The following is an 18,889-nucleotide window of genomic DNA, read 5'->3' on the forward strand; positions in this document are numbered from 1 at the left end:
CTTAAACCAAGGAAGTCTGAGTAAAACTGGCTGAGATACCTCAGTTTTGGATTAGAATGCTCAGCCTAAAGTGTAGAAAAATCGTAAAAATGCCAGTTAAATTGTAGAATCACCCTATAAAGCACATAAACATGCTATATAGGGCGCCTTATTTATTACATACAGTGTACATTTGTTTTTCCTGGAAGAAACAAGCAGAAGTGAGAGAAAACTGAGAAAATGGATTGTAGCACTGCAGGAAGTAATGCTGATGTTTTGAAAGTAACACCATCAGATTCAGCATAAAAATCCGGTCAGAATGCCTACCGGGTGTATCAAAATCCGAGTAGAATTGAGTGAGCTACAAACCATGCAAGTTTGGCTAGAAGTGTGGGAACCAGTTGCTAGAGACTTGCCTAAATTGGTTAAGGTTTGAGCGGACAACGAAAAAAGTGTCGATGCGATCCAAAAAATCGAGCGCATCGACACTTTTTTCGTTCTCAGCGCTCTGGTGGCTGAAGAACTACTAAATGCAGCAAAATGTTCAAAGTCAGCACTTCTGTTTCTGGACTAAGGAGCCGTTCACCAGGTATACCCGGGACCACTATAAAGCTTGGCTTCCAGGTTATTAGCTTCATTAGTAGCTGTTGATAACAATCTCTTGTATACATTTTTTGTAGTGATTCTTGTAGGCACATTAGTAACAGTTTCTAGCATCATTTTTTGTAGTGATTCTTATAGGCACATTTGTAACAGCCTCTAGTGTCATTTTTTGTAGTGATTCTAATAGGCACATTTGTAACAGTTTCTAAGGTCATTTTCTGTAGTGATTCTTATAAACACGTTTGTAACACTTTCTAGTGTCATTTTTTGTAGTGATTCTTATAAACACGTTTGTAACAGTTTCTAGTGTCATTTTTTGTAGTGATTCTTATACACACATTTGTAACAGTTTCTAGTATCATTTTTTGTAGTGATTCTTATAGGCACATTTGTAACAGTTTCTAGTGTCATTTTTTGTAATGATTCTTATAGGCATATTTGTAACAGTTTCTAGGGTCATTTTTTGTAGTGATTCTTATGTATTAAGAGTCAGTAGATGAATTTGTAAACCACTGTAAGGCTCTTTAATCCTTGTAAAATGAATATTAATAACTTTTTAGTCATGTTTTTATATAGATTTTATAAAATGACATAGTAATATCATTTTGAAGTCCTAGCTACTTTTTAGTAATGTTTTTATATTTTTTTGGAAAACAACATAGTAATATCATTCTGAAGCCATTTTGACGCCGAGTCTTTTAAAATGCATACTAATCACTTTTTAGTTATGCTTTTATATACATTTTTCAAAATGACATAGTAATATCATTTTGAAGCCATTTTTCAGCTCAGTCTTTTAGAATGCATACTCATAACTTTTTAGTAATGTTTTTATATAGATTTTATAAATTGACATAGTAGCGTCATTTTGAAGTCATTTTTTAACTCAGCCTTTTAGAATGCATACTAGTCACTTTCAAGTAATGTTTTGGCATACTTTTTGCGGAACAACATAGTAGTATCATTTTAAAGCAATTTTGAAGATGATTTTTATGAGAGGTGTACTAATAATTTTTAGTAACATTCTTATATAATTTTGATAAAAGGACAGAGTGATATCATTATAAAGTCATATTTTAGATGATCCTACTCTGAGATACTTAGCAAGATGTTAGACTATTATTAGACAGCAACAAATAAATTATTCTCTACATTGTACTAGATTATCAACTAATATTAAATGGTAGGCACAAGTAAATGGTAGGCACAAGATTGGTAGGCGACATAGCAGACATATAAGACTCATGTGATAACATGCTATATTATTGTTATAAAGTGTGTTGCACACTCTTATATACTATTATAAGATTTTTATAAACTATGATCATATGACATCTTATAAGTGATTCAAGAGTATATTATTATCAGAAGCTTGCTATATATTATTAAGCAATATACCAGTTGTTGAATAACATTATAGACTGTTATAATGCTTTTATTTAAAAAGAACTAGCATTTTGGGGTAAATGTTTTATATAGACAAATAGATGACATGTTGGACTATTGCAGAACTGTTACTAAATATTTCTAAGTGAACTATTAGATGAATAGCATACTAAAACATTGTAATGCAGTTGCTGATGATACCTGGAGTATCTAAATAATATTATAAGTCATTCTAATACTTTATTTCTTTTTAGTATCTGTATAAAATGAATTTTTACATAAATGTAGTTGAAATAAAAACAGAGTTTCAGAGCTTCAAAAAATTATACACTAGAAGAAAGACTTGAGTTCTTTACACTTATTAGTATAGCATCAAATGTTAGTCGATTTTTGCCTAAAGTAACTGTTTTAAGTGAATGCAAATGGTGAAACCTTTAAGTAGATACTGAATAAAAATACAACATGCAATGCAATGCAATGGACCACTCTTCACAAGTAATCAACTACTAAGGAGTAATACAAAATGATTAATGCATGTGGAAACAATTAGATGATGAGAGAAAGGCAGGAACACAGGACCTCAGGAATCGTTCCTGCCATGCAAAGCAATGGCCCACTCCCCACAAGTATCCTTCAAGGTCAGCAGCAGTCCATATATGAGGTTTTTTAGCAGTGATGCCTCCGCCACGCATATTTCCCAGTGATGTATGAAATATAAGGTGGAAAGATTTAGGTTGAGTCTGAGCCTCTGACTGTATAGAGTTACCAGTTTTTTGAAGAAAAATGCGAAAGTCATGTCTGTGAAAAAATGGACGAAGCAATATCTGATGAGTAAGTAGCAAATATGGAATTGGTTTATAGAACAGAATATGAGCAACTACATATGATAGAGAGGTCACCGAATCGGTTATATAATGAGATTTCTTTAACAGGACATACACATAATAAGTCTTGAAATCAAATTGTGTTAGTGTTTTTGAAAGGCCGTCTGCCAATACTCTGTGGTGTAGCCACACTGAATTTTCTAAGAGGGTGTTTGCGAGTACATTGTAATTAAATTGCATAGATCTTTTCGAGAGGGTGTCTGCCTGTACCCTGCGGTCTAGCTGCACAGATCTTTTCAGGAGGGTGTCTGCCTGTACCCTGCGGTCTAGCTGCACAGATCTTTTCAGGAGGGTGTCTGCCTGTACCCTGCGGTCTGGCCGCACAGAAATTTCTGAGAGTGTGTCTGCCAGCACCCTAGCAACATGCTCAAAAGAGGTATCTTCTTCAATCAACATAATTTTCTCAGGTATCACAGTTCTTGATTGCCAACAATATAGTTTGCTTACATTAGAATTACAGTTTATAGTTAACTGTGACACAAGAAGGCCAGCTAGCATGAGCTGAAAGCACAAAAAGGCTGCTATTAGCAACCTCAGACAAATTTGATAGGCAAGCATGGTGGTGGTTGATACAAGAGATGTTGTGATGTGGCCAAAAAAATGACATAATGAACACAACAGAGCACGTGATCAGACTACAGCATTCACGTAACAAACTTTCAAGTCAGAGGTCTCAATATTTCTTATGCATATCAACAAACTATGATGCAAAGTACGCTCATAATATTCAAGATGCAAGCATCAGACAATTGTAACGACCAGGTATTTGAGAAGACAGCACCGTGCAATTTATTCTCCTTCAACAAAATACAGACCGCCATCAGATTGAGCGACACTGAGTCTGTCCCCAGCTTGGTTTTGTACTGGCTAGGGCTGTACAGGACAGCAACAAAAGAACCAAGAGGAACCTCATTATTCCAACGCGGGCAGGTGTCGCGCACTGAATTGAAAGAGAACTCATTATCTCGCTTGCGACTCTCAATGCCCTGGAAGAATACAGTGCAGTCATATACAACAACTAAGACTCAGACGTATCAGTGTTAAGATCAGAGAATATTGTAGAACAGACATACCATCATCCCAATGATCAAGTGTGCTAGGAACTTTCCCCTGCGGTAAGATAAAGCCAGCTGCATGCTTTCCATCAGCACTGGTAGAAGGGCCACCATGCCTGCCCGCGACAGCCTTGCTTGGAGAAGCCTTGCTGAGCATCTTGTTAAGTGATGTACTGCCAGCTAAAAAAAAAGAATAAGCAAAGTGAAAGAAGACATAAAACAGAATATCGGACGTACAATTGCCCGCATAGTCAGGATGCTCCAATGTAGATGGTCTGGTGGACATGGTGACACTGTTCTGATAGGTGTAAAGACCATAGTTGTCACCAATGAATGAGCCAAAGAATGCAACAGTCCACTCCCATTCTAGGCTCATCGGCACAATGTTGATATCTTTTGTCCACTTTGACATAGAATGTATCATACAAGAGGCAGCGACAGCGCTGAATGTTACAGCACCAAAGGTAATGGCCAGCTGACGAGCCCCCAGCCGGCTTTCCAAAGAACCTGTCATCTGATAGTTTTTTATATTTGCGCGTGCAGGATTGACAAACAGACCATCGCTGAAAGCGAAGGTGAGAGCCTTGATCAATGCGCTACGATGTAATATTAGACAAATTGCATCTGCTGCAAAGTGAAGTAGTGACTTACGGCTTGTTCACCTGATATCCCATAAAGCCGTCCAGCACACCAGTAGATGTCAGTGTATTGATAGGCTGATACGTGATCACATAGTAGGCGCTGCATATTATGAGTGAGAAAATGTAAAACAAGAGTAAAATATAACTTACAAACCGTCGAAAGGGAGGCAAAGTCTCGTAGGCACCAGCCTTGAGAAGAATCGGATCCATCAAGGTTATGGATGTGACCTGGCACTCAAAATTTTCCTCTCCTTCGTCAGTATCTCTGAAAACAGTATAAGTTAAAGCACAGAGGCGTGGAATGTATGTACTCATTCTAAAAGTTAAAACAAATATGGTTATTCTTAGAAATGCATCGGAACAAACAACGACACTTACATTGATCTCCATCTTTCCATCCTTTACGATTGCTTTACTAAGGTGGATATTAGAATCAATGAATATACCAGAAAATATTCATGTTTGCTTACGAGGGCAACAGTTTCTGAACATCTGAGCGTGAAGGCTGGTGAATGCTGTGGTACAAATAGGTTTTAGAATGTATCATATAACAATATAATTAAACATATTTACAGAACATCCTCGGTTTTGCCTTTAGATCCACTGGCAGATTTGGTTGGAGACAAGCGGATGCTATTCAATGAAATCAATAGACAGTTAGATACTTGTGCTATTAACATACTCGCAGTCTCTAGGATCGTATTGCCTTACTTGCAAGCAAAAATCTTGTCTCTCCTGCTCTGACATCTTTGTCATGGCAAGGCGCAGTAGGCTATGTAAGAAAGTGAGTTTAAAGTATAGGGAAGTGAGATAAGAAAATAACATACGTCATAACATCATAAGGATTAAGCTTGGATTGCTTTGTCGATGCTTCTGCTTCAGAGTCAGGCCTACTTTGCCTGTTACGACCTTTCTTAATAGGAGAAGATCTGAATAAAATAGTATAAAAATATAAGACGATAGTCAAACTGAAGTTACATACTGTTCCGGCTGTGCATCCTTGTCAGAATCACTGACATAAACTCGCTTGGTGGGTGTATGAGTCGCCTTTCCTTTGCTGTAGTAACATATGTATGAGTGAGTCTGAAAACAGTATAAATTGAACTACAAACTTGGGCGAAGGACTAATGGGAGTCGGCAAAAGAACGAATGCCTTATTCGCCTTCTTCTTCGGAGTCTCGGTAATTTCGGGTTCATTGATTGGTAGGGCCGCATCACTACAAGATACTCAAACTTGAAGAATAGAAAGACAAAAGACTACAGCGTACCTCTCCAAAGACTGCTCGACATCGGAGTCATTGTCCATGAATACATCCTTCAGCTTAGCACTACACACATTATAAACAGCGACTCAAGACTCAGTAACAAAATACTTACCTAGCGATCTTGGCAGCGGTACGACCGGACATGCATGAAGCACTTGGATAAATCAGAGGATTAAACTAGTTTCTATCAGCAGTATCAGAAAGACATACAGATTGGTTTTATCATCGTTGCTGCTCTCGACGACCTTCTGATACTTACCAGCTTTATGAGAAGAACTAACGCAGATAGTCAGCTTTTGAATAGACATGTTGTATGAGTCACACACTTTACTGCCATATCCTCATCGCTGTTGTCTATGGTCTGGTTGTTCTTACCACCTTTGTGAGGGATAGTGATTGCCTTCTCCCTGTGATCATCGGCTGAACATATAATCAAAAACAATGTAAGCTGCACGTACCTTGTTACTGTATCCTCATCACTATAGTCCATCATGTTTTTGGCCTTCACATTACGAGGCATAGGCACTACAGCTTTGGGAGTTGACCTGAGTCGTATTAGAGAGATGTCACAACATTGAAATCAAACATGTACTTTACTGCAGTTATCTTCTGCTTTGAAGGTGAGGTCTCATCCATCTCAACACTGTTTATATAAAATCATATTGCTATCATGGCATGAAGTAAAACACTCACTCAGAGTCAGCGACCATCTTATCAGACTTGATTGACTTTCGGCCAGCAGTACGACCACAGTTCCTAGAATGAAACCTATCAAGAGGCTACAAACACCAGCAGTATAGTGGAACACACTTAGTAGGAGTTGAATTGGTGCGAGGAGGCATTGTTAAAAGACAAGAGGATACAAAGGATAGGTTGAACGTCGATGAGAGCATAAGGTCATTAGTCTTTATACAATTTAAATACAGCTGATGTAAATAGAATATAGTGTATGATGATCTTGAATATTAGATCTTTGAGGAGGAAATTTTGTTGGGGATGATTGTCCCACTATTTTCAAGTATTTTCAAGTATTATACTGGCCAGTAGGAAAGCGACAGAAGCCCATGTACTATATAAAGAACATCTGGAGGGTGAATGAATTATCACATGATAGGGAATATATTGCACCTTGGACGTTTTAGGGCATCCAGACTATTATTGTCTCCTTAGCTACATCATACGATATCAAGTTGAACAGCAGCATTGGATTTATCATATCAAAGAAAACATTCACCTCTTAGTTTACTCTTCATCTATCCAACAATATTGGCATCACACCGTCATTACAGTATATTCAAGATGGCCGTGGAATTTATGAGAAACAATGCGGAAAAGTATAGTAAGTTAGACGGCTTCCACTTGCTGCATAAAACTCACAACATATTTGTAGAGCAGTTGTTAACCAAAGTTATTGAGGGACAAAGTCAAGGTGGTAATGCTATGCATCAATTAATCAACATGGCCAAGGTAAGAGTTTATACAGTTAATGATGAATAAGTCACTCACAAAGGGCACAGCCTGACTACGCTCGAGTAACAACACAAGTCTTTAGTCAAGAAGACAGCAAGACTCAGCTGAATCTGATATGGCCATACAATAGCATTGAGGACAGCGAGCCAGAGGATGCAGTTCTTCACGTGCAAGGATTTCTTTGCAAAAAGGACTTGCCACCAATTGTGCGAAATGATCAGTAAGCGTCATTGTCTACATGTACAAAAATACGACTCACAAGATATCAGGCTCCCTTCAAAGCTCTTCAGAGCAAAGATATCAGGCTCCCTTCAAAGCTCTTCAGAGCAATGCAGTCTGTGAAATTATCGGGACTCGGTTCTCCGACCTTTGCAGAAGCAGTCAAGGGTGTTATTGCCATTCATCAGCTGTTTGCTCAACATCTCGATAAAGGCATGCTCATCCCATAGAGTCCAATACGAGAACATGATGAACTTGTGTTAGAGTTCTCCAATCGGTACCTTTCTTTTACGCGAGACATGGAGGACGACAATGAGATCCTGATTGGAAACGACATTGATCCGTTTGGCATCCTAAGAAGCGGTATTCGAGATGAGAAGTATCTTACAAACAATGTTGTTCAATACTTTGAACGTATCACCAGGCCTTCAGGAGAAACAAGGTGAGTGAATGTTTAAAATGATGCAGAACACAAATGCTGACTATCATATATAGCATTGTTGTCGTAAAGCCATCAGTTATCCAGGAAGGTCAACTCGTAGAGCTTCAGGTCACCTTTTGCACTGTGCCAATATCGAAGAGACGCATGCTCATGTTGAGCAAGTTACAATCGATCTGCATTCTGGATCGTCAAGTGCTGTCAGTAAGAAGGTAATCAAATGGATCGGATAGATCAAATGCTGACGTACCTCTATTCCAGGATCGCAACCATGTTATTATGAACTCGCTGGTCACACCTATATTGCCAATTCGAAGGGTCAAGCATAAGATAGGCTATGATGAAGACGACTCCACGATTGGAGGCATCAAACGTTTACGTCTTGACACTGAGAATTGCGAGAAGAATATGGACACAAATTCTGAGTAGAATTCACATTTGTTAGCTTAGTTATTGTAGTCATGAATAGCTCACTCACCATCATTCAGTAATGTATATCCTATTTAATCATGCTGCAAACAGATACAAATCATGACAAATTGTAAGCAACATGACTCTACAAAAGAGGCAGAGATAACATTGTAAAATGGAAGAAACTCGGTAAGTCAATAGAAGTATCCATCCAAACTTTGCATAAAGGGCCAAGCAGCAGGAGAATAATCATTGTCTGGGTCACACTCATACTCTGGCATACCCCAAGTCGTCAGCTCATCTGGATCTGTCCGATGACCTCGAATGTCTTCATCAACTGCGCATCATCCATATTCGACAATTCCATTGATCGTACGATGTCCAGTGAATTGAGAGCCATTGAAGCTCTCATGATCTGGCATGTTATGAAACATACTGAGCTCAGAATGAGCAACGTGTAAACATCGAAGCTGTGGAAGTTCCTGGAATAAATAGTCGGTGATTATTCTTTCTTCCTGTGCAACGGCAGGTCGATCTGGATTAATAGCGCGTTGGATACCTCGAACCGACTTTGGAAGAGTGAGCGATAGTGGCTGAATGGTGAATGGAGTGTCGATAATAAGAACACGTAGCTGAGAAAAGAGCGATAGCTCGAATGTGAATTGTTCAATATCATGCCATGGTCGGTGAGTATCCAGAATGTTAATATTCTATTGAATTTATCAGCTAAGATCCACAAAGACGAGAATACCACGCACCATCGCCTCTTCCTCATCCAACTCCCTGTTCTGCTGATCTATCAGTCTGATCTTCTCAATCTCAGATCCTTCTACATTCCACCACTGAGCAAAATGTGTGATCACCGCAGAGCAGGCCATATCGGAGATGGCAATGTTGAGCTCTTTGAAGTATCTTATAAAGGGAGTGATCTCTCGAGCTCTACGTTGAACAGCCAGACTGTTGTCTAACTCGTCCATATGAACACCCAACTGATAAATGCGAAGAAAGTTGCAGTGAGTTTGAGATTGTCCTCCGCTGAGTGCGCATTTGCAAAGCTGTTGTTCGTAGTCCTCAATAGCCTGGAAAAGATCGAGGAGATGTTCAAGATCTGGAACATCAATTGCAGACAAAGGTAAAGGGTTAAGGAAGCCTTGAAAGAATGAACGGCAGACACGACGGAGTTCTAGATGCCAGTGGTGTTCAGCTGAACCGTGTTCAATCTGTGATCAGTCTTTGATACAGTCAGAACTTGAAGCAATGTGCTTCAAGATTTCTGGCGGCATTGTTGCAAAGTTGCCCATGGTAAATGACAAAAGAGACGATAAACAAACATAAGCACTGATCGGCTGAATTCCTTAAACACATGATGTGCATTAACAATGATATTGTACATTCAACTACAATTCTACTGTATGTTCAAGTAGTAATTTATCTTTTTATCTCTGTGTACATGAGAAAAATAGAGGGGAAGGAAGGATAGAAGAAAAAAGTCATGTTCAATGTCTACCCAAGCATACATTATCTTCTGATCATAAGCACACCTACCTTAGACCATTCCATCTGTGAATCCAAATCGTAAGGATCGGGATACACCTCTGTGTGATCTTGTCCATCAAAGGAATGAGGATCATATCGATGCCCCTCGTACAGGCTAGAGTCCAAAGCCTCTATAATTTCAAACCTATCACCAATCGTACGCTGCACCAACACTTCTCTCCCATGAGACTCTCCATCTGAACTTCACACATCAAGTGGATCCCAGCCAGCATAGGATAGGAAGATTCGTCGCAATGAAGGTATAGCATCATACCATGTATATGCTAGATCGTGCTCTCGACCTTCATAGTCGAAAGTACCTGTCGCAAAGAAGGCAGGGAGTTCAGAAATGGTGGCTGGCAGAAGTGGAATGAGATACACAAAAAGTCGTGAGTTGATGGCCACCATTCGAAGACGATGACATTTTGCAAGACAGACGAGAAAAAGAGAATTTGTCCAAGGAGTTGGTGCTGTAAGCTGGGTGATATCATTCTATAATAAGTATTAGCAATGTCAATGTCATAGTATTTATAATGCTACTCACAAAATCACTGAATCGTCATACAAACGAAAGCGTTCGAGAGAACATTGGTTCTCTGGCCACCAGGATATCAAGTGATCTACAATGACATCCCCCTGCGACAGGACATGGCTGTCCCCAATGATGTAGTTCAGCTCAGAAAGGCGACCCATAAGTCTAACTGCCATCTGTGCCAAGCCCCAACCAACAACAGTGAGATCACACTCGATCTGGAGCAGATAGATGTCAAGGAAGTTTCGGTGGGTTCATTGATTGCTCATGGTATCACCATACACAAGGGAACAGTGACAGCATGTCATTTCAAAAGTAATGATGTCATGAAAGAGCTCCTGAAGAGAGTCGGCACTCGTGATGTGAATGGCTGCAGGCAGAGGTGTCACCTCGCGGTAGAAAAAGGGATCCACGGTTCGAAGGGAGAGCTGCCAAGATTTTGTATCATGGTCCACATCAGACCAAGGGATCACCACCTCCTCCAGCACCATACACAGAATCTCTGAAGACAAAGTCATGGTGGTGGTTGCAGAAAGCAGTCGATTATTGATTATAAGTGTCAACAGGTAGACTTTGATGGTTTGTTATTGTTCACAAAATATATATTCAAGACAGGGAAATCACAACAAAAAAAATCAATGCAGCTAAAATACCAAAGCAAGACTGATATATATTAATTAATGTGTACTGTACAGATACTGGTGTAATCTAATATAGGGTGCTACATGTATATCTAAGAGACTGAAGTGGGGGCCTCATTCTCATTGCCTAGCACACCATTAGGCCTGACTTGGCTTGTGTGCAACGCCTGAGGCAGGTCAAGAGGTCGAGGAGTCCGGTGATCATGCATCGAAGGTCAACAATGTGGAACGAGGCTCCTGCAATTGAAGCGAGGGCCTCATTTATGTCACCCAGCACGTCCTCGTGCCAGGCTGCTTGCATTCGTCGCCGGAGGGTGGTGGTGAGGAGTGGGGGATGTTATCGGGCGGGCCGACGTTGAGGGTCCTGGATGATGAACAAAGCCCCCGCGATTGAAGCGGGGGCATCGTCGGTGTCCTCCTCCATGCCCTCTTGCGGGGCATGGCGCGCATTCCACCGTGCAGGGCGGTGGAAGGGCAAGGGAGGCAGAGAGGTGGTGGTGGGTCATGCCACGGGTCGCACGATAACAACAACGAAAATGGCCCCCCGCAGGGGTGTCGTCGGTGTCCTCCTCCATGCCCTCTTGCGGGGTATGGTGCGCATTCCACTGCGCAGGGCAGTGGAAGCGCGAGGGAGGGGGAGAGGTGGTGGTGGGTCCAGGCCGTGCATCGCATGACGACAACGATGAAAACGGCCCCCACTCTTGATGCGGGGGCATCATTCATATCGCCCTGCATGCCCTCTTGCAGGGCATGGCGCGCATTCCACCGCGCAGGGCAGTGGAAGTGCGAGGGAGGGGGAGGGGTGGTGGTGGGTCCGGGCCATGCATCGCACGATGACGATGACGAAAACGGCCCCCGCTCTTGATGCGGGGGCATCGTTCGTATCGCCCTGCATGCCCTCTTGCAGGGCACACCTTGCGTTCCATCGCGCCGGGTGGTGGAAGGACGAGGGAGGTTGGTCAGTAGGGATCTGCATGGGATGGTGCGAACTACGCACCAAAACTCCATTCACGCGGGGGTGTCATCCAAGACCTCTGGCATGCCCTCTTGCTTGGGACATCCTCCGGATGGTGGCGTGGGGTGGAGGAGGACCGAGGGACAGCAGGAGGAGGAGGCCGGTGTAGGGACTTAGAGGATTCTGCGCGGTTGACAGGCGCTTTCCCAGTCACCTTAAATTATAGCTCCGCTCCAATATTTATCCCAATTCGGTAATTTCCTCAGCCACCAGAGCGCTGAGAACGAAAAAAGTGTCGATGCGCTCGATTTTCTGGATCGCATCAACACTTTTTTCGTTGTCTGCTCATCCGCAGTCTCCGCTACCTCTCGAATGTGGCGCCCACACTCGCAAACTCGACACAAAGTCTTTCCCTCCTGAACCTCCTTTGATATCGGCCTTCTATCTGTCCTGTAGAGTGCTTCTTTACATCTGGTGAGTGAATCTTGTCGTAATGCTTCTGATTCCATTGAATACTGACCTTAAATTCCATGACTGTAGAATGCTAGCATCAACAATGTCTTCTCTCGGTGTGTTGCCATTGTTTCCCTTTATTGCTGCAGTCTTTGACCCAGCCGAGGATTATAGACCCTATTACTGGTCCACTTGTGCACCACGGTGAACTTGTGAACATTCCTAACTGACACAAGATGCATCCTCACCTCTTTGTGGTGAACGACCATCCCAAGAACCCCTTTCCTGGAGTTGGGACGGTGTATGTATATGTCCAGGATACACATGTAGAGGTGATGGAAAAGTTATTCGATTGGGCTGGGAAGTAGCAGTTGCCGGGGTTGACAGCTGAGCAGGCTCGATTGGCTGGTGCGTAAATGTTTCCGTTGTTCCTTTGCTCTTCTGATTCTGTTATATCAGGCTATGTTGAGATGAAGCCTGGAGATTCTGTGTTTGCTAGAGATATGTGGGGATCTGGACAACCAGTGGATGATGTGATTCAGGCGTGGTACGTGCCCAGGTTTGTAAGCCTTTAATTTTCTGATAATACGCTCACGTGATTGATTTTATCTGCAGTTACAAGATACGGAAGGAACTTATCGATGCGATTATCGACTCTCGCGATGAGCCCAAAAGAATTGCATACAGCTGATAAGGCTGTCAAGGTCAGTGATTTTAAGTGACAATGTAAAGTAGATCGAGTAGAATAGCTGATCATATATATTGTCAAGCTTGGTGATAGCTATACTGGAGGTATCTAATGGGAACGTGATCCAAATGCCATTCACGTGTCAACTTCCAAGTGTTGCTATACCTTGGGCCAATCCTTCCAGGGGCCTCGTAACCTTGCATCTCCCTCTCCTGGTGCTAAAGTATACGGTGACGTGTTGACACCACATCAGCAGATGCGTAAAAGGGCTGTACAGGTGCGTTCTTAATCATACTAAAGCATGCAGCATATTAATCGTAGTGAAGGCATCTACTAAAGTTGCCATACAGTGTCTTGAGACTGGACCTCCAGAGGTATCAGAGGTGTTGAAACGCAATGCCGATGTAAAGAATTTGCCACCATTGGGGGCCAATGACAGTCAGATATTTATAACTACGCTTATCCGACTGTGCAGTTGAATATTTTGTCCACAAAAAATGAGGACGAGTATGCAGGCGTATTATATTTTCTTCTTTAATGCTCATGCATATTAATAAGAATCATAGAGAGCAACTTCCAAGAAGATCTTGGAAAATTTGCAGGCAATCACATCGATAAAGGTGACTGGCCTGGTGCTTACACGGTTATGATTGGGGCTTCTGATCTTGGCCCTGATGACTATCCTGGCATCTTCTGCTTATTTGACATTGGAATTTTTGTGGAAATGGGCAATATTCCTTTGCTTTGCTTTGGAGGTGTACGCCATCATGGTGGCACTCCTCCTACTTCTTCTGACCCTTCCGGTGATTCTTACTGAGTGGCATTTATCAACTATCCTCCAAAGAGTCAGATGGAGGGTCATGCTCTTCTTGGACTTGCAGCCATGCCTGATCACAAGCTGCTGACTTTACGGCCCGAAATGATTGACCCGCGGTGAGTACATATATATATTTTCCGCTTTTTTTATGTTTTGCTAAGTGACGTATAGTTATGACAATACGGACATCGTCTATATAAATGAGGCCAACTGGGCGACCGACAGCTTGGCATTGAGTGATCCCAAAGCCTTTTTTCGCTTTTATACAAGAGGCATCACCCAGTACGCGCATTTCCTTCTTCGTCAGGTGCCTTCCACGCTTAAGGCGAAGATGGACGTTAACAAGTTCCTGGACACATTTTCAATGGAGGTTGATGGTGAACATGTTACACCTGGCCCTTGAGAGCTTGGTCCTGGTTCTACTGCATACTCGGAGACTTTTGAAACTACTCGCGCTGATGCGGTGAAGTCTTGGGACCATCTAGCAAAGACTCGAGCTGCATTTATTCCTTATCTTGCTGGAAAGAAGAAGGGAGGGGCTGGTAGTGACTCTGACTCTGATGAGGAGCCCGCAGCAACTGGTGATATTGAAGCAGTCATCGTGCCTGCTAAGCCAAGTGGTCGACCTTGTACGTTTTTTTTGTTTGAACTCAAGTATTAGTGACTGATTGCTGTTCTGTAGTACCTAAGAGTCTGTATTGATATCACTCATTTCTGCATTACGTTCTAATTTGTTTGTGATTATAGAAAATTCCAAGAAGCGTCCTCGAACTAACTTACAGCCCAATTTGGATGCTTCTCAACCAAAGAAGATGTGCAAGGATTATGCAACTGGTATGCTTTACTTTTATTGTTTCTGCTTATATCTAATACTGGTTTTCAGAGGTTGGGTTACAAGATATGCTGAAAACTATCGGGCGTACTCAGACAATCGATTTATCGACCAAGACTAAGCGTCGCAGCAAGCGTTTGGCCACTAGACATGAATCCTCGGACACAGACAATGAGCAAGAATACTTGGGCCTCGTTGGTGGTGGCCATGATAATGGTGATGATGGAATGGATGTAGATTTGTCTGGTGCACAGAAGGGTGTAAGGTGTAGCAGTCGCCTTGGTGGAAAGTCGGGTGTATCGTCTCGTTAGTGTTTATATATCTGAACACCTTGTATACAATACTAAATTTATATTCCACTCAGACATCGAGCAGCATGTTTCTGATGGCTATGAGCCTGACGAGGATGACGATGATGAAGACAACTATGATCAAGAGCCCAGGAACACTGAACAGACACCTCAGACTCGAAAGAAGAAACAACCTTCACACAAAGTCTTGGCATCTTTCTATGTTTCTGATGAATCTGTAGAAGAGGGAGAGCAAGGTATGTTTAATGTATTTGTTTATTCTTCATTCAACTTATGCCTGCAGTAGACCAAATAAACAGTGACCAAGTGACAGAAAGTGAAAATGATTCAGACACTGATGACACTGGTGCGTTTTTTGACTGGATTAATATAATGTTATTTTGCTTATTTGTTTATAGTTCATGCGGCGGTGCTCTCACTCTTCAAAAAGTGGAACATCAAGGCATCTCATTCAGAATTCAGTAATATTCTCCAAGGCATTCAACAGCAGTCTCATCAAAAATACGTCACTGCTCAGCAAAAGCTCACTCGTTTCCTTAACAAGTTCAATGGTCAGCAGCGTCCCAATGCTCAGTTTGCAGTTTCCATCTCTCAAATATGGGAGTCAATGGAGGTTCTCTCTATCAAAGGCAAAGCCATCTCATTGGAGAACATTCTTGCGCAGAAGCAGATTATGCTGTCTAATGGTGTTGCCTGGAATTGGCTGAACATCATCTGTCTCCGGCGTTGTCAGAAACTCTTTGAACCTCTTCATGCAAGGAAACTTGTAACCTCATCCGATTGGTTTACCTCTCTTACTATCAAGATCTACCAGCACTTCGAGATTTCTCGCCGCTCCAGTGACACACTAAATCCCTCGACTTATCTTCCTGGTCTTTCAAAGTCAATTCAACCTTGGAAGTTGCCTGTTAATGCTCTTAATGGTGATGAGCTGGAGACTCGTGTTCTCAGCACACTGCGCTCAGTCCTATGCAGTTGGCTTGGTTATCCAAATGATACCTCGATGATGCGAGGTGTCTTCGTGACTCAGATCATACAGACATTTCATTCTGAGAATGTTTTACTCCTTCAAGGCGTATGGTGCATATATTCTGAAATCAAGGCGAAGGTCTTGGGTCCTTCTTTCAAAGGATTGCGTCCACACTCCCTATGCCCTAATATGCTGGATACAATCTTTGACAAGCTCTCCAGCCTGCCACTTGCTAGCCTGGAGTCCAAGGAACATTCTTTGTTGGAAGACATAGGAGATTTGGTGAAGAAGGCCCTGGAGCTCATTTCATACCCTGGTGGTAAACCCACTGCCCCTACACCAGTAGCGACTTCCATTCCTTCTGGAACTGCATCCACCTCTCAGATTCCAACCCACCAGGGACTCCAAAGCCTTCTTGACTTTGTGTTGGAGCTGATTCCTCTGGTGGATTCTACAACAGCATTTCCTTCCACTAGAATCCAATCGCTTGTACTCCAACAGCTTGACAAGCGTCTTCCCTTCTGCAAGTGCGCACCAAGCAAGTCACGTGTCAGTGGACTTGATGGACCGCTTCACCCAGACAATATCGACAAGCCTGGTGCATTTGTAAGTGCTTGTATATTCTATGGAATCACCTTTGGTTGTCCCGTTGTTCAAGAGAAGCCAACCTATTTTTCCACAGAAGCAGCGTGGGAGGAGATGCTTCTCTCTTGTCCTCGTGATTCATCTGGCAATATTCGCAAAGGCTATCTCTGCGACAAGACTGCATACAGTTCCTGTATTAGTGGTCGTGATCCAAAGCGCGCCCACGACTACTTCATCACAAAGGAATACTTTCACAGATTTTTTGGAGACGGAGGGTAAAGATGGCCAGATTGGCTTCACACAATTTTACACCTGGGTGACTAGGTCTATGTGAACTGATCGCAAGAAGATTCTACCCCAGATGAGCGGTTTAATCTGTCTGCTCTTGGCAGCTGATCTTTGCTATGCAGGCAAGGTCAGAATGCCAGATGTCGATGAGATGGCCAAGGTGGTTGCTCATGTGGAGAAGGGTGCTATTGTTGGTCTATCTCTTTGTTCATTGACATCTGCAGGATCTAGTGTGGAAGAAGTTGAAGAGGCATTTAAGATGACATACTCATTTGTGGACGCTCATCTCACTGTTGAACAGAAGAAACCTATTGGATTTGATCCAATTATGACAGAACATTTGCTCTGTAAGTTCCAGTGAGTAGATAGGGTAGCAAGTAGAAAATCTTGACCGTTGTAGATACTTTGTAGTGGTCAAGTCAATATATACAGAATGTAATAGTCACAGATAATATTCTGAGGTCTCCACTGGCAGCTGCACTTTAGAACAGCTTCTTTACCCATCATTTTACATTGGAATAGCAGCAGATCAAGCCCCAGGTTGTTCATTTAGGTGAGTTCTTCATCCTCCTAGCTTTCCTTCTCCTCCTGACCCCAAACTCTCTTTACTGCATTTATCTGAGCATGGATTGTAGATTTGACCTTCTTCCCGTGTTTTGGGGATAATGTAGGTGAATATAGACCTCTGGATTGTCCGGTGTGTCCCTGTATTCACTGTTCTCACTTATTTTCTGTGAGCCAGACAATTAAATCAAAACTATATTCTAGGCTTCCAACCAAGGGCTGTACTTTGGAATGGATGATTAACCCATTATTGTACATTGGAATAGTACCAGATCAAGCCCTCATTTGTCCATTTAGGTGAGTTCTTCATCCTCCTAGCTCTCCTCCTCTTCCTGACCCCAAACTCTCTTTACTGCATTTATCTGAGCATGGATTGTAGATTTGACCTTCTTCCCATGTTTTAGGGATAATGTAGATAAATATAGACCTCTGGATTGTCCGGTGTGTCCCTGTATTCACTGGTCTCACTTATTTTCTGTGAGCCAGCCAATTAAATCAAAATTATATTCTAGGCTTCCAACCAAGGGCTGTACTTTAGAACGGCTTCCTTGCCCATCATTATACATTGGAATAGCAGCAGATCAAGCCCCAGGTTGTCCATTTAGGTGAGTTCTTCATCCTCCTAGCTCTCCTCCTCTTCCTGACCCCAAACTCTCTTTACTGCATTTATCTGAGCATGGATTGTAGGTTTGACCATCTTCTCATGTTTATGATATAATGTAGGTCAATGTAGACCTATGGATTGTCCAGTGTGTCTCTGTATTCATTGTTCTTACTTCTTTTCTCAGACTGACCCAGTTTAATTTATTTTATATTACAGTATGTTAACTGACCACAGTCGTACCACTGCATAATGTGACCCAAGTGTCAAATCACATCAACAATGAGATGAATGGTAGAGAGATTTCCGTGAGTACTAATATGATGGTCCGCACACCGGAACATCTTACTATACATTTTTGATCAACACAGTGGAGGGTGTGACCTGTGACCTCAAGGATCCAAACCGGCCAACTGGCAGGGCCAGGTGTAACCAAGGACAGGATGTAACATAGTGGCAAGGTGGTGAGGTAGTGGCATCGGAGGTGCTGGCATATAGCGAGTGCAACAATCATGTAGCTGTGGGATGTAGCTGTTCTGTAGCCGGTGGCTGCTGCTTATAACACATGTTCAAAATCCGGCAGGCCACTGGCCTTGTCACATATGACCTGTGAGGTTGGTCAAAAATGTACATGATATGCATCTGTGAAACTAAAGCAAGTTTTCCGATCAGGAATTGTAGGATTTGTTTAAGAGAACCTCTGCACCATGTTATTTAGTATAAAAATTGTGAGTAATACAACTAAAACTGCCCAAAAAAATACA

At 42.2% G+C, this 18,889-nt stretch overlaps 5 protein-coding genes across 5 annotated transcripts; 2 read left to right on the forward strand and 3 right to left on the reverse strand.

Annotated features, from left to right (window-relative positions):
• Window positions 1-3,544: 3,544 nt before the first annotated feature.
• On the reverse strand, window positions 3,545-6,655 carry SCP_0604880 (hypothetical protein; the record flags this gene model as incomplete). Its single annotated transcript, XM_027759621.1, has 21 exons — window positions 3,545-3,870; window positions 3,926-4,087; window positions 4,145-4,503; window positions 4,559-4,648; window positions 4,703-4,813; window positions 4,860-4,864; window positions 4,927-4,963; window positions 5,019-5,063; window positions 5,122-5,181; window positions 5,231-5,320; window positions 5,376-5,477; window positions 5,531-5,605; window positions 5,661-5,765; window positions 5,817-5,876; window positions 5,926-5,967; window positions 6,024-6,089; window positions 6,140-6,220; window positions 6,272-6,358; window positions 6,406-6,456; window positions 6,507-6,569; window positions 6,624-6,655. 21 exons carry the CDS (start codon window positions 6,653-6,655, stop codon window positions 3,545-3,547), a joined length of 2,049 nt encoding a protein of 682 aa, XP_027615422.1.
• Window positions 6,656-8,696: 2,041 nt separating this feature from the next.
• SCP_0604890 (hypothetical protein) lies at window positions 8,697-9,230 on the reverse strand (the record flags this gene model as incomplete). Its single annotated transcript, XM_027759622.1, has 2 exons — window positions 8,697-9,062; window positions 9,111-9,230. 2 exons carry the CDS (start codon window positions 9,228-9,230, stop codon window positions 8,697-8,699), a joined length of 486 nt encoding a protein of 161 aa, XP_027615423.1.
• A 2,092-nt stretch (window positions 9,231-11,322) lies between these two features.
• SCP_0604900 (hypothetical protein) lies at window positions 11,323-11,937 on the reverse strand (the record flags this gene model as incomplete). The annotated part of the gene is made up of 1 exon (XM_027759623.1): window positions 11,323-11,937. One exon carries the CDS (start codon window positions 11,935-11,937, stop codon window positions 11,323-11,325), a length of 615 nt encoding a protein of 204 aa, XP_027615424.1.
• Window positions 11,938-12,705: 768 nt separating this feature from the next.
• On the forward strand, window positions 12,706-13,160 carry SCP_0604910 (hypothetical protein; the record flags this gene model as incomplete). The annotated part of the gene is made up of 4 exons (XM_027759624.1): window positions 12,706-12,801; window positions 12,865-12,877; window positions 12,929-13,016; window positions 13,085-13,160. 4 exons carry the CDS (start codon window positions 12,706-12,708, stop codon window positions 13,158-13,160), a joined length of 273 nt encoding a protein of 90 aa, XP_027615425.1.
• An 880-nt stretch (window positions 13,161-14,040) lies between these two features.
• Window positions 14,041-17,321, forward strand: SCP_0604920 (hypothetical protein; the record flags this gene model as incomplete). Its single annotated transcript, XM_027759625.1, has 11 exons — window positions 14,041-14,090; window positions 14,146-14,351; window positions 14,460-14,603; window positions 14,657-14,665; window positions 14,722-14,808; window positions 14,858-15,112; window positions 15,171-15,353; window positions 15,404-15,463; window positions 15,516-16,614; window positions 16,668-16,693; window positions 17,083-17,321. The coding sequence occupies 11 exons, from the start codon at window positions 14,041-14,043 to the stop codon at window positions 17,319-17,321; spliced, it is 2,358 nt and encodes a 785-aa protein (XP_027615426.1).
• Between the last annotated feature and the right edge of the window lie 1,568 nt (window positions 17,322-18,889).

The sequence above is a fragment of the Sparassis crispa genome (genome assembly GCF_003851025.1).
Source record: "Sparassis crispa DNA, contig_000005F, whole genome shotgun sequence".
NCBI classification, from domain to species: Eukaryota; Fungi; Basidiomycota; class Agaricomycetes; order Polyporales; family Sparassidaceae; genus Sparassis; species Sparassis crispa.